Source organism: Euprymna scolopes, chromosome 1, assembly GCF_053919585.1.
Source record: "Euprymna scolopes isolate OS-2025 chromosome 1, ASM5391958v1, whole genome shotgun sequence".
NCBI lineage: Eukaryota > Metazoa > Mollusca > Cephalopoda > Sepiida > Sepiolidae > Euprymna > Euprymna scolopes.
Window position 1 is genome coordinate 198,895,127 of NC_136482.1, and position 16,401 is coordinate 198,911,527.

Genomic DNA, 16,401 nt, shown 5'->3' on the forward strand with positions numbered 1-16,401 from the left:
AAAGGCACAACAAATTCACAACATTTAAAAATTTTTCTTGGATTTAAAATTTTACAATTTCAAAAAAATAATTCACTTGATTTGAAAGAAACAATTAAAAAAAAAAAAAAAGAAAAAAAAAAAAGAAGTATCTCCAACCGACCTGCGAACATTTCTTTTCAATCTGAAGTTTTTGTCTGTTTAATTGTTCCAGGGTTTCCTCCATCCGATGATGCTCGTCTACCATCTGTTTATGACGACTTTCACCTGCTGTAACCTATGATACGTTGAAGACGAAAAACAATAAAGTCAAAATGGCAAAACAATTTGCACGATGAAGTTTCCCTTTTCAGCACAAATGAATTTTCTTTTAAACTTGGAATTCTTACAAAATTCTTACAAACTTCAGGAAAAAAATGTGAAAACAAGTCTTTTGTCGCTTTTGTTTGGTTCTTTGAATCATTAATTTAGCAATAGTTCTCTGCCTTGAAAATGCTAGATTCCTCTGACCAAGATTTAATCCCATTCTACTGTGGCTATACTAATGGTCATCTCTGAACACATATTCTACACAATGAATAAGGCAAGTGAAGTCAAAGTTCCAACAACTAACCCCCGTCCCCATGTCTTGCACAGTCTGCCATGCTACAGTCCCTGTCACATCACTATAGTGTTGCATCCCTGTGCTTGTTTTATAAATACTTCCACGGAATGTGCCCTGGTGAACTTGTACCACCATTTTCAAGAAAACCAACCCATTAGACTAACAGCAAAATCCCACCCCTTTGTAACCCCAACAGCACCCACAGGCCGTGCACGCACAATATAAGGCAACATGCACTAACCCTAAGTATGTGTGGCCACACCTCTACTCTGTCGAGTACTGGACCCCCTCAACATGCATCCGTCTCTCTCGGACCCTCGGAAATCAGCCCGCTGATACTCAGGGTTTACAGCGCTCACAACCAAGTCCGGGCAATACCTCGATGCGGCTAGGTGATCGTCTATGTCAGGTTCTGTGGTCGGATTCTCTCACAGGCATTGGAATTGGCAAGTAGGCGTCTCTCGCTGTTGCAGCCTGAAGATCAGGGTCCTGGCAGCTGAAATCAATGGGTCGTTCTTCACAAGTTGCAAGTATTAAATGATCAACAACACCGGGGAAGTTTTCTGTATCACAAATTACATTATTGACAATAAATTCAGCATACATGTCATGCAGAAAGGAAACTCAGGTTATTAAAATCACTATTTTCTTTTCGCTAATTTCAAGCAATGATTCTAGATGCAGGTGCCTTTTTCTCTTCTACTCGTGATGATCTCGGATAGTTTTCAGAGGGGCCTCTTCCTTCAGTTTTATCACGACCAGCTTCCGCCGGCTAGAGCGAAAAGAAGACGTTGATTAGTCAAGTGTCTCGTTTTTATCAAATCAGTAATTCCTCCCTCTACCTTTTTGGAGTTATTCTTTCTTTTTCTTTTTCCTCTTCTTTTATCCTATTAATTTGTACTCCCCTTTTCTTTTCTTTCTTTTGAATTTCCTCCCTCTCTCTGTTCCCCAAATCTCTACTCCTCCTCTCAAACTTATCTCTACCAAATTTTAACCATCATTTGCACTGAGGTGTTAACTTATTATCAAGTTAGGAGTGATTAGTCATTCCAGGTCGAACAATGCTTGGAGGCGACCCTTACCCATGACTCCCATTCTAAGTTGTCAGCCTTAATCAGCTAAGGGTCTCTGGGTCTCTTCATACCTCTCAACAGAGGTTTTAAAAACAACCTTTCATGTTAACAGATATATAACAACAATGAGATAAAAACAATTATATGTTTTTTCCCTTTCTGACAAAATCTCACAGACATTTCTGTTTTGTCCCAATCAACATCCCCTCTTCTGCCCTCTCTTCCTCTGACAAACAAGACCATCTGGTGTCGCCCGGGGTCTTGCCATACCTTCACTTTTAAGTCCCTAGATTGTGAAAAACTTTCTACTCAATAAGCTCTTCTATTTTACAAGGGAGTCAGTTATCAAGGGCAAGAGGCCACTCAAGGATAAAGGTTAATGAGTGTATGGTGGTCCTCAAAACAACAGCATAGTAATTTTTAAGCGTGGGAATTTGGTGTAATTTGATTGTTAAACGCTCAACAGGAACTTGTTTACATTGAACTTGAAGACAACCATACTGGGAATTTTATATTCCACATGTTAGCAAATATAAAAATTTACCAATTTTGCAAAAATTGTGTAAAACGCAGCATACGCTTATGGATAACCGATTCTTTTCATAAAACACTTTACAGAAACGATTTTGATGATATATGTCCAACTTCAAAAAAAAAAAAAAAAATGTAACATTCCAATTAAAACAGAACACCAATGGTGGCCGCACCTCCAAGTAAATTTATCCATTCTTAGGTTTCATTTTGTCGCGTTCATTACCACACTTAGCCCTTCCTTTAGTTCCTTATGAAAAAGAAAGAAAGCGAATAGTTCGTCTATCATTTTTCAATCACAAAATAAAAACGTATTTTCTTTGTTTTTTTAAATAAGCCAATCAACATGGTATGAAATTCAATATGTCTGCATTTCAAAAACAAATAGCATTTTTTTTTTTTGTTTTAAATGTTAATTATTGGATACAGTTACAAGGATTGGTGTAAGTGGCGTGATCATGTTTGTTTTGTGTAAAACTATGACATTTTGATAAACAGATGTTGGTGTATGAGGTTCTTATTCAGAATTTAACCCAATTAAAGAAAAAAAAATACAGAAAAATATAGAAAAATCTTTCTGATGTACATACCTATCACGGAACGAAGATGTCATATTTCAAAAATTATGTAAATTGATGAAATCGTTTCATTTTTAATTTAGAAAATCAAAACTTATGTGGAAACAAAAAAAAAAAGGACGGTCTTGTGTCGCCATCTTCAGAAAAAAGGGAAGATAACTTCACAATAATTCTTGCAAAATCAACCTTGTAATTTTAACACAAAATTATTTAAAAATGATTTTCTTTATAAAAAAATATAAAACTACTAGTTGAATTTACATGAGTTTTGGAATGTGACATCTTCGTTCTGTTATGGGTACATGCATCAAAGACTCTTGTTTTTTTTGTTTTTATTTTTTTGTTTTTTTTTAAAATAGTCTGTGTACTTGCACTGAGCATTATTTTAAAATCTTCCAAAAAAGCTTTACAAAGCATTAAAACTGAAAGTATCGAAAGTTTTTTTTTTTTTTTTTTTTTTTTTTTTACACAGTGGTCACCACTTATCAAGGCCCGGAAGCCACTCAGGGATAAGGGTTATTGCAAGTACATTACGTTAGTGTGGAGATTTGATGAAGTGTTTACTTAAGGGGGCGGTTCATTAGGAATTTGTTAACGTTGGACTTGAAGACATCCAAGTTGTAGTCAGGTGGGAAGCAGGCAGACGGAACAGGTTATAATTTATCAGCACATAACGGTACGTGAGCAAAGCAGGTCATGAAAAATCCAGATTCACAACCAGAAATGCAATGAGATTCAAAATGTATTGCACTCAAATTAGCAACTTTTCATGAGATTATAAACAAGCGAAACTGAAATAAAAAAAAAAAAATCATTACCTGTTCCAAAGTTTCTTTTTCAACCCGGGAAATTCTTTCCTCAAAATATAACCGTTGAGATTCAAGTTGACTCGTAAGTAAATATGTGTACTGAAAACCAAAAACATTTTAAATTAAAAATCAATTCATGACGGCAAAAGGAGGCAGAGACAAAAGAGGATAGTGGAGGCAAAAGAAAGGGGAGCAAAAGTCAGTTGGCAACGGTAAAATGGTAAAAGAGTAATCATATTCAGTCGAGGAGGAGAGCGTCAATTCTACTTACTTCTAAAGTGAGCGCATCAAGCTTTTCATCCTGAATGGCGTTGCCTCGCTCGTCCACCTCGACAAGTTTACCGTCTGTTTTGTTTTGTACGAGTCGATGGACATAGTTGTCTCCGGCATAATCCCAGACTTTGTTGTTGCCCAACTGCATGGCATATGTATGTTGCGTCTCTTGGAAATGTCTGCAAATATTAAGACATGGAGGAAACAAAACATCAGAAATGAAAATCATTTTACAAATAAAGTCGTCTGCCACGATTATCAGTACATCGTATTTAGCAGTATTTTCAAGTTGAGTGTTGATATAAGATTCGTCAAATACGCAATGTTGCTGACGATGAATAAAGTTTCAGTTTTTGTTTTATTTTACTTCAATGTTCGATAAAAATCAAGCAAAGTGTAGCATTCAAAATTGTACCAACGTGACACGCATATGAACGGATGACAAATAAACTTGTCCAGATTTTGTAAACATTAGTGAAGACAATAGTTTGAGATTAGTAAGATATATTTGGTATTTTAGTTTAATTAAAACAAAAACAACAAAAAAAAAAAAAAATTGTATGTACCCGTTATGTAATTTAGTTTACATAAAAAAAAAATTTCACTTGATTTGATCAATTTTTTTTTTTTTTGTTGTTTTTTTTTTTTTTTTACACAGAGGAAAATCAAATTATTTTTTTTACAGAGGAAAATCAAATTTTAATGAGATCGATCATCTCACGGCCATCTTGCCTATTCCGCAGACAAAGAGGGGGTGCTTTTAAACAGAAAAAGGGATTAACAAAGGACAAAATGAAAAAGGATTAAAAAAAAAAAGGAGAAACTCTGTAAAATAAATGAAAAAAAACCCCCTAAAATATCTATTTTTTCTGCCCAGGTTTGAAAATAATCTCGTCAAACTTTGACAAACTAAGCGGTGATGGAGTTATCTCCCTTGGCGCCCCCCTCCTCCTCATTCGTGAAATAAAAGCAAGATGGCCGGGATACATTTGATCTCATTTAAATTTGATTTTCCTCTGAAAAAAAAAAAAAAAAAAAAAAAAAAAAAAACTTGGTCAAATTAAATGAAATATTTTATGAGAACTTAATTCCATAACGAATACGTACAATATGATTTTTTTTTTTCAATATTTTCATTATTGATTAAACTAGACAAGTACCATATATTTCAAGTTAAAGTGGCAGTAATCCTCCTTTATGTATTTGTCAGCTTATCAGAGAGAAAGGAGTTCAGAGAAAACTGTCTTTTCTTGTCAGAAAGGGAAGAGGGAGGAGAAGCAGACAAAATTTATACCTCCTCCAATCCAGATGTTATAAAAATATTTCAACATGTTGAGTATTTTCCATATTTCACATACTTTATCATAATTAGCATCGAGATATAACATTTAAGAATGTACATGCAACTAAAATTAAATATATTTATCATTTGAAAACAATTTTTTTTTTAGTATTTTTATAATTCTAAACACACACACACGACTTAAGTGACATAAAAGGAAAACTATAAAAATTTGATTTTATTTGAAAAAAAAAAAAAAAGTGTTCAAGAGTAACAGCATGGAGACCATCTAAAATTAAAAGACCATCTAAAATTATCTTTCATGTTTTGTCAAGAGATCATATATATATATATATATATATATATATATATATACATACACACACACACACTGGCATCTGAATGAAAACTCCACACATTCAAAATAGAGTAAACATCCACTTTTATCACCCGCTCCATCGAAATTCTACATTCAAGATATCAAAAACATCATGAAAGCATGCATCCTCTCAAATAGGTCTCAGTCTTTATCAAAAACTCAAATTGCATTTTTTTAAGCCAGACAAACATTTTGGTTCCATCTGGAGTTCTATATAAATCAAACACATCACCAATAATACCTGCCTACATCATGATGTCTATGAAATAGACCTTTATGATAAATCCTATCAAAGGCTTTTGATATGTTTAAAATGATTGCTTAGAAGCAAAGCCTCTGTCGATAAATTCACTGATCCTGTGTGATATTACAGTCAGTACATCAGCTGTTGATCTTGCAGAATGAAAGCCATATTGCTTATAACCAAGTATGCTGCTTCTGAAGTGAGTGAAAACAAATTTATCAGAAATTCAATCAACTTGCTCATGACGCACAAGAGACAGATTGATCTAGAGTAAACATTTTAAAAAAAAACAGTTAGGAATTAAAAATTTAAGATTTTATTTAAAACTTTGAATTATGAAAGTAGATGTTTGTGTGAAAATATTTAACAGGTAGCCTCTTAAACTACTGGTCACATGACACTGAAATATAAACCATCCTTATGACTACTAACGAGTAAAATCTTTGTTTGGATGGGTGAAGCATACAGAAATATGTCAGCAAGTTGAAATACAAAATTTTTATTTTAACTTGCTGACATTTCTGTTACTTTTGCACATGTGCAAATTCATTCATAATTTGAAGTGATTTGATTTCAAATAGTAGGAAATGTGGCTGGAGCGCTAAAGGTTTTAGTTCTGATGGCATCCAAGTTTTTTTTGTTTTTAACTTTTGAAATCACTACTATATATTAGGTACAACATAATATTCAATAGAAAATTTGCTCTCTAAAAAAAAAAATGCATGTATTAAAATATATTTCAGCATATTTTGCAGCTGACCGCCCCCCCCCCCCTCCCACCGCCCCCCCCCCCCAAAAAAAAAATAAAAGATCATTTGTTAATTATAATTATTGACAAAAAGAAAATTATCTTCAAAAATAAATATATAAAAGTTAAACATTTGACCAAAAACTAATTGTTTTTCAATTAAATCTTATGTTAGATTATATACCGGGGCAACATTGGATGGACTTTCTGACAGTCAATTTAGAAAATCGACTATTATTAAAAAGTAAAATGTTAGATAATGAACATTGTGTTAAGTTATGCAGTAAAAGGTATGCTAAGAGAATGTTTTGAAAGAAGGAACGTTTAGTAAAATATTTAGGTTAACTTGGAACAATCAAGGACAAAATGCGGTGATAAACAAAATATGTTCCTAACAAATAGTAAAACGGGATTCAAAAAGTCACATGTTAAAAGATGCGACTTGAATTATGTCATAGCAAGGATTAATTTGAATAAATACAAAGTCAGTCAGAGCAAGAGAGTGGCAGAAACCATCTTGAGATTAAGATGGCTCCAAGGAGGTCAGAAATGGCGATCGTCAAAATCAGCGTTGCAACTTTCCAAAAGGGTAAAAACACTCTGGAATAAAAAGTTCCTGAAAATAAATCCGACGCTCTACCATTTCTTGGGAAGAATTTCCATTACAGATTTCCATTAAAAAAACCCAAAGATGGACCAGATATGTGGCCGATTGGTCAGATGTTTAAACACCAAATAAGTGTTATTCGTCGTTTGTGTTGTAAAATACATCCCTGTTTTTTTACACACTAACGATACACACCTCCATATTGACCTCACAACGTAACACATCAAAAACGAGACTCACCTGTATGCATGTCTACCAACGTAACGTCCACAGCCAACATGACCACAAATCAGGCAAATCCATAAACTCTACATAAAAAAATTAACATTTTTCTTTAACAAACTTCATCATCATTTTTAACAGGAAAAAAAAAAAAAAATTTTTTTTTTATGTTTAGATTTGTTATTATCTAGCAGGACCAGTGTCCAGTACGGCAGGTCGATTTTGGAACCCCGGTGAGGCAATGGTGATGATAGTTGGGGTTTAACATAGAAAAGACTTACACGAAATATTTTTTTCAAAATCGTTATCTTTGCTTGAGGAAATGACTTTAAAAGTCGAAAAATTGAAGCTATTAAAAGTTCTTCAGTCAATTTTCAAGAACATCCCGTCATCCAAACAATCCGAACTGTTAAGAAAATGGAATTATTATTTAGAATATGTTTCAAACTACATTTTTAAATAAAACTACTGAAGATATTGAATTAATAAAATAAATATTAAGTGTAAAGGCAAAATTATGTTAAATGATAACGACCAAAGTTCACTTTTTCATTTCAGGAACTTTGGGGGGGGGGGGGGGCATCTTAGATTTCACTGTCGCAAAACATGCTCGTTATTGATATTGATATTGAAAATTAACATTTGTTTATTATTTAATTTGAAAACATTATGATTTAGGCTTAATTATTTCGAAAGGAAAAACAAAAAAGACTTGTTTAAAATATATATCATTATATTTCAAGTGTCTGCAGTGAATTTAAAAATATCTCTTTATGGATAAATTCATGTTATCGAAGGAGGAGCTAAAATCTCTAAAATCTGCTAAAAATGTCTAAACTAAACACGATTATGCCTCTGATTTGGTTTGGTCCTCTCTCTTCAATACATCTAATTCAACTCGACAAAGTTTTTCATTATTTCTTATAACTAGCACTTATTTTTTTTAAATATGAAACTGGAAGATAGCCTAAAACAGTTTCCTTCAGTTATAATCCATTTATTTATTTTACTTTTCAGATCAGAATGTTAGTAAAAGCACAATGTTCAGTTTTAAGCCGTGGTTCACAAAATTTGCTGGTCCACCATGTCATTTGGATGAAACAGCACCCCCAACTTCACGACAAGTCATCCAGTTTAGTTATTTCCTTGAAAACAGTTATCCCACTTAAAAAATAGCTATGGAAATACTTAGTATTTGGCAAGCAGTTAATCCACAAATACCCTTGTTAAGGTAACATTATATAGGACAGAAGGTCAATATATTTTGCTATAAGAGGGCTAAACAGATTGACAGGAAATCTCTTGCAACAATCAAAGTGAAAAGAATGAAGGAACAGCTACACAGGCTGTTTGATATATCTTCTTGTAGCTGTAAACTTTCTGTCTTGAGATGTGATGACTTTGCAGTAAAGTGCAAGACAGAAAATTGTTAAACAAGGCACATAATCTGCACTTGTCATCCTAACAAGGAGGTAAAATTAATTCTATAGATTCACTTGCAATTATGTTCCTTTTTTTTGTGGAAAATAAAATATATTGGTATTTAATATGTAATCTGGCTCTATTATTAAACATGCAAATTTTCCAATTTTCAAGTTCCACTAGAAGAACTGCCATTTAAAGCAATTTTTAAATTAATTGATGGAACAACAAAAAGCCTAACAACATTTACTGGTCGTTTGGAGAAACTTTGTATCAATAATTATCAAGATTTGCCTCAAGTAGAATTCTAAAAAATTAGTGTCCCTCCCGATCATCATTATCTGACAGCAGAAGAAACAAATAATTTAAGTGTGAAGACTAGAGGCTACTTTTTGAGTATGCTGTTGGCATTTTTTGTGGAGAAGTTAACTTAGAAAATTGGGCCCTTGAATCAAGGAAGATAGCTAACATCAGCCACAAGGTTAATGTGTTTATGGACTAGAGTTGTCTATCCTCAAACACTATGATAAATTAAACATTTTGGTCAAATTTATCATCTAAGTGTATGCAGTTAGTTGGTTTGAGATCAAAGTCGACAATATTTTTTTTTACCAACAACAGTATATTTTAATATGATTCAGAGAACAAAACAGTTAACTGAAATCCAAATTACTGTTTTAAACAGTTCAAGATATAGTGCTTTTGCACTACTTCTGGGAAATATAATATCGATGATAAACTCAGATGAATTGGATGTGAGAGAAGAGGGCATTCAAACGATGTTCATTAGATAAATAAATATTTATCCATTAAATTTTATTAGGTTTTCGCAATTTACCCAAACAATAGTTAGTTTTATTCATATTACATTGCAAAAATATAAAAAAATAAGTGTTTTCAAATAATTTTGTTTTTTTGTGTTGTTTTTCTCCAGAAACAGTGAACAACAACAAAAAAAAAAAAAAATGAAAAAGATTACTGCTATCAATTTTTCAGTCACACACTGGTCAAATTTGATTTTTCTCAAAAAGTTGTATATGGGCAGAAAGCAAGACAGACACATTATTACAAAGTCATCGTGCTAGCAAATTAGACCTCCATTTTCTTCAAAAGGAAATTATACAGAACAATTTAGTTCTATTATAAGTTTACATTATTGCGTTTAATAAAAAAATTGAAATAAATGGTTCTGTAACTTGTATTAAGTTGTTATATTGTGAAATACATCTCCACATATCTTTTTGAATTGTGAAATTTAAAAGACTTAGTTGCTAATTAGCTTCTTTACAATTTTTGTTTAATCAACGCAGTAAAAGTTTAGATATTTTGCTAGTTGTGATTCATAATTAAAATTATAATTCATGTATTTATTTTTCTTTCAATGTATTTTATATAAATATATCAATTTTAATTGAATATTTTATAAAAATAGTGAAATTTCAAAGTCAGTGTTGTGTAAAATGCTATGAAAATGAAGGATTTTTCAGCATTTTTCTACACGATTTTTAAAATTAAATGCTCAATTTTCTGTTCAAGAAAAGAATCTAATTTTTGGTATATGTCCTTATCACATCAAATCCCAACTATCATCACCAGTGCCACCATGTTGATTTTCTGAAAAAAGTTGCAAATCGACCTGCCCTAGTGTCCCGGCGTTGCCTGGGATGGAATGTAAAAGAACGATTTAACTATAAAAATACACAAAAGATATTTTAGGTTTTAGAGTGGGAGATCAGTATGAATTATGATGCTTCTACATAATATCAACAGAACTATACAGACTTTGTAAACTAAAACTTAATTCAGGATTAGCAAACAGCGTCAAAAATCAACATTTTTACCCCCCCCCCCCAAATAAAACAACATTTTGACATGAAATAATTGGCGATTTTTTTCTAATTATTTGATATTATGTGTCAGAGACCGTTCTTTCTAACGATATCAGGTTTATGCCGGTTCGATGCGGAGGGCAAAAATTTTTAGTGGACAAACAAGCAAACAAACACACAGATGGCTAAGATTTATATAATAAACTAGCAGGGATACCCAGCGTTGCCAGAGTCCACATGAAAATGCCAAATAAATACAAAGTACAAAACAAAAAATATTTTTAAAATCTTTTAACCTTGTTTGAATGATTTAAGTGTTTAAATGAAAAAGAAAAAAAAAAACAAACGTTCGCCGTAAGGTAGGTTTGAAACTAATAGCTTTGAGCCAACACCATTACCCACTTGGCCAATGTGGCCACGATGACATAACGTTCCAAATTTTTGTATTTAATGCATGCAAGAAACGAATGGTGTTCACGCATGTGCAAATGTTTAAATCGTTTAAAAAGGAGATGATTTTATGTGACCCACCCCTCATTAGATTTTGCAGTCATTAAGGTAGAAAAAATATTTTTTTCTGAATCTTTGATATTACACATCCGAAAGATTGACGGTTCCGACAATACCATATTTATGGTGGTTTGTTTTCTACTTTTTGACTTTTAGCTAGACATACAAACACACACACAAACATCTCTCCTTTATATAATAGACTAGCGGAGGTACCTTGTGTTGCTTGGGCATGGAGAGATTTATATCAAGAACAATGAGCTCTACATTTTTGCCAAGTTTCAGAAAAAGCTGATGGAGGGATCAAAAGTTATGGGCCGAAACGTGTCATTTTTGGCCATTTTTGACCTCTTGAGCCTCTGGAGATGCAATGGGAATTTTCGAAAAAAAGTTTTTTTACTGTGCACATCTATTTAATGAAATAGAATTTGTTGCAAAATTTCAAGAAAAACTAATGGACGATTATCTGACAATCGTCCGGAATAATCAACGCCACTGAAAACATAGGTCCTCTCTGATAAATTGGGGGACAAAAAAAAAAAAAAAAAAAAAAAAAAAAGCGAACGGTTTAGTCACTGTGGCCGCCGTGACATATGACATCACTGCAGTTCAAATTAAGCTTAGTTATTGCAAGGCATATGATGACTTTGCAAAAATGTTGACGAAAAAAGTGAAACAGTCCAATTGACGGTGAAAGAATGAATGTTTTTGACCAAATTTTGGATATTTGTCGGCCAAGAGACCGAGCTTTCAAGCGATACGTGCTGAAATTTTTAGCAAGACATACAAACATTCACACACAATAACAGACGTTTGATATTTATATAAGTGTGTGTGTGTGTGTGTGTGTGTGTGTGTGGAAAAGTCTCTACCAAACTATTAATTTCTGATATACAGACTTGAAACTTGATATATAGGAGATTCAGACCTTCGGAACAAATAAGATTTGGTTTTTTGTTCGTAAAAAAGCTGAATTAGTTTAAACTTCATAAAAATCCACCCAAGCACTGTTATCTTAAGATTGTGCGTTCTAGCCGAGATGTGAGATTTTTTTTTTTTTGATTTTTAAAGTTTTAATATTGAAACAGTTTTTTTATCACGTTCGCTGTTTTTTTTGTTTTGATTTTTTAAAGTTTTAACATCGTTTGCTTACACGTTTTTTTTTTTTTATTCGATTTTTAAATTTTTAATATTGAAACAGGGTTATTTATGCTATTTTTTTTATCCATCACGCCCCCCCCCCCCGATTTTCTTAAGTTTTAACATAGTTTCCTTACACATTTTTTTTCATCATGTCCGCTGTTTTTTTTTTGGTTTTAGTTTTTCGATTCTTTTAAGTTTAACATCGTTTTTTATAATATTTAAACAGAGTTATTACTTTGCTTGTTCTTTAATTTCCATTTTGTTTTGATTTACCAAACACACTTCTCCAAACACCCAGGCAACGCCGGCCACCCCTGCTAGTCTATAATATAAATCTTGCCTGTCTGTGTAAATGTATGTTTGTATGTCTACCTAAAACTTGACAGATGACGGATTTTCACAAGATCGGTATCATTTTGAAGCTCAACCCTTCGGATGACAAATATTGAAAAATTGACCCAAAACATTAATTCCTTCACCCTTAATTGGGCACTTTCTTACACCGATATTTTCGAAAGTCATCCCCTCTTTTCGATCGACTAGCCTTAATTTAAACCTATGTCACTTCCAGTTTAGCGATGGCCGCAACAACAAACACATCAAGTTTTTTTTTCATGTTCTTTTCTTCCTTCGCAGTACGGGCTTGAGCCTACCTGCCTACAAACATTCGGGCAACACTGAGCACCCAGGCTAGTTTATTTATATATGCAATACTTAACACATCAGTAAAACAAAAGATTTTTGTGCTTACCTCTTGAGAGTTACATTCTAGGCATCGATTATCAGCAATTTGTTCAGGTGTCTGGCAATACCGGCAAACAGGACAACTACAAATGATGAAATTAAAAGTAAAGAAGAAAAATATTATATGTTAAAATTGTTTTGTAACGATTTGGACAAATTTAAATATTAAAAAATATTCCAAAAATAGCTACTCTTCAGACACCAAAATATTTGTCATATATATATATATATATATATATATATATATATATATATATATGCGAGAAACATTTATAACCACAACCAAGGTAAATGTTTCTCGGATGTTTTTCCCATTAGGGACCCCCCCCCCTCCCCCTTTCTTTCTATTCAAAAATGCTCCATTGCCAAAAGTGTGTTCATTCATAAAGTCTGAAGAAATGCTGGTTTTTGAAAATTTTCAAACAATATAATGCTTGAAATTGTCGAACTGGACATTGAAACAACTGTAACGTAAAATGAAATACACTTTTCGTTGTCATCAACACCTTGTCTTGAAGTCTTGATTTTGCACACACAGTATATTAATGCTCAATTATGAAATGTGATAATTTTGTAGCTTAATCCTTAAGTCAACCATTTTTGGCTTAAAACCTATTGGTATATGAAAATTTACTGAATTCCACGAACTCAGTATATTACATATATATACTTAGAGGAAATAGGGTATGATTATGAATATCTCCAGTATCAAATAATCTTTATGTATGAAAACTAAAGAGGGGAGATATAACATATGAGAAATATTTGGAATCAAGTCTTCCTTGCTGTTATTTCAGATCATTTGAAACCAAAGAAGCAAGTTTTTGTTTCTCCGCCATCAAGGTCAGAGGTTTTGGGGAAATATCAGATAGTATCCACCCACAAAAAATCCTTTAAAATTATGACTAATGTAGGTTTTCGAGGATGCTGTAAATGAAAATAACAGTTTAAAATCCAAGGTCATAAGTTAAAATAAATAATACAGGAATGTTATTGAAAATGGAATGTAGAATTACCATTGTTTAGTTCACATAAAATAGTTAGATATCTGTTTATTGAAAAAGGAATGTAATGATGAATTTTGTTTTGGTTAATGAAATGAAATTAAAATAAGGAATCTAGATCCGAACAATAGAAAATGTTAAACATATTTGTAAAGTGGGTTAGGAAAATTAGGTTAGAGAATCGGGTTGTAAACATGTGAGGAACGATGCATGTTTGGACAAGTGAGGCGTGTCGGGCCACGGGATCTATATGCACGTGTTTGGTCATGCAATGACGTCATGAGTTCTCAATATAAAGAGCTTTAGGTCAACGAGTCAGAAGTCATTGAGAAGTAAGGCCGGGACAGGGTCGGACAGACAGAGCTGACATCGAACCTTGGAAGCGAAGGTGAGAAGAAAGAAATCATGTATAGACTTTGAATTCCTTGATGCAAAGCCATTGACCGGTCGAATGGAATAAACGAACAACTTCTTAATTTTGTATCTGCATCTTCGTGTTATGTTATTCAACGGAAAAGGCATTGTCAATTTATAGACTTGTGTTCCACTCAATTTGTATTTATAAGACTGTGTATAAACTCATCTAAGAATGTGTCTATCATCTTAAGAATGCGTCTCCCCCTCAGACATTATAAATAATGAATGTTCCTTCATTATGAGAAAAGACTGAAAATCCTCATCTCCAAAATATACGTGTTAAGAAAATGTATGTGTCAATGTTTATAGAAACACTCCCATTGTCAGAACTGTCAAACGGTATAAATGTCAATCTCCTCTCTCTCTCTATCAATCTCACAATCCCTCTATCCATCTATATCTTCCCTCATCCAAAGTGCAATACATGTCTATTAAAATGTCTCGGTGTTAAATATATCTCTCACCAATATGAACACTCACAACAAATATATAATTCGTCATCTTAATAAGGAATACATAACATGTGACCCGATGGGGACCGGGCGATGCCGGGAGACCTTGCTAGTTGATTAAAGAACAGCTTATAGTCTGGGTGGTTCATTGACACGAATTCAGGGGAATTAGCACGGCTGGACTCTAATGATGATGGTTTAATGTTGTTTTAAACAGAATACGTCTGTTTCTTGATGGATAATCAAAATGACCCCCCCCCCCGGAATGGATACTACAATGTGTGTCTACGCCAGAATGAAGTCATAAAAATAATTCCGAAATTTAACAGATGGACTCATGTGTTGATAGATGGCCGAGGGAAGTCGTTTGTCGAGCAATTGAAGAAGGCTGCCATGCGTGGCAAAAGACCTTGTGTTAATTAGACGTGACGGCTCGTATTTCTAGTGAGGGGACGTTATCTCTTTACTGACGTGTTGAGAGAGGGGTGGGTGGAGAGAAGATGAGAAAGGAAATCTCTTCCTTTTCCTTCAATAAATGTAAAGGTCGCTTTTTTATTATTTTCTTTTCTTCCTCTTCTGCGACCAAGCGGTCAGGATTCGGAACAAAGGCGCGGACGCTAATTGGTTGGCCGCCACTTGTGGGCATATTTGGAGAGATGGGGTGGGTGGGGGTTTACAGCCGATATTGATAAAAGGCGGTGAGGAGGGGATGTGAAAGACTTTTGTTGTCACGCACTTGGACAACACGTCTCCGATACGCGTGTCTCTGATCCTTCCCCCCCATACTGGCGATAGAGAAAACTAAGTGCTTGAAAAAAAAAAAAAAAAAAAAAAAAAAGTAAACTGTCAGCCCCCAGTGCTTGCATGATTAGGCCAGCGTGTAACTATCATTTGTAAGGTCGAAGACAATAATCAATTCTATGTTAAGAAAAGCCAATTAAGCTTTGACATTTTTTTCTTTATTTGAAAACACCGTTGCTGAATACAAAGTATTTCTCAGACAGCCCAGGTGACCATTTGGAAGCTGATTCAAAAGCAGAGCCAGAGAGCGGACGACAGAGACGAATTCGACCACTAGACGAAAACACGGGTAACGCCACAGGCTCCAGCTGCACCTCAACCCCCAAGCCTATGCATCTGAGCTGCCCTGTAGAGGTTACAGGTAGACCAACACAAAACCTACCTTAGGTTTTCGGGTGTGCTGAAAACAAATAGCGCATTTAAATTTTCCGGGTATCAAGCAATGTGCAATTCTTTATGTTATAAGTGGTGGCCATTGTTGTATGTGCACATTTTTGCTTAATACCCAGAAAAATATTTACTTGCGGAAAATTTAAATGCAATATTCATTTTCAGCACACCCGAAAACCTATCGAAAACAAGTTTTTTTTTTTAAAAAGGTAGGTTTTGTGTTGGTTTACCATGCCACAATAAACATCACCCCTATAAAAAAAAAAAAAAAAAAAAAAAAGAGACCCCCCCCCATCAAGAAGGTGGCCATAAAGTGGGTACTTATTTGTTAAGTTACGTAAAATTAATATAGAAAAGTGG

At 33.6% G+C, this 16,401-nt stretch overlaps 1 protein-coding gene across 1 annotated transcript in view; it reads right to left on the minus strand.

Annotated features, from left to right (window-relative positions):
• The window catches only part of LOC145279372 (BRCA1-associated protein-like), an 86,677-nt gene that overhangs the window by 8,369 nt on the left and 61,907 nt on the right, over nucleotides 1–16,401 (minus strand). Inside the window, exons 9-13 of the mRNA XM_080130719.1 lie at nucleotides 12,985–13,060; nucleotides 7,348–7,415; nucleotides 3,846–4,026; nucleotides 3,584–3,673; nucleotides 143–256 (exon numbers count right to left, since the gene is read on the minus strand). Coding sequence (XP_079986845.1) covers nucleotides 143–256; nucleotides 3,584–3,673; nucleotides 3,846–4,026; nucleotides 7,348–7,415; nucleotides 12,985–13,060 — 529 coding nt within the window. The remainder of the gene's footprint in view (nucleotides 1–142; nucleotides 257–3,583; nucleotides 3,674–3,845; nucleotides 4,027–7,347; nucleotides 7,416–12,984; nucleotides 13,061–16,401) is intronic.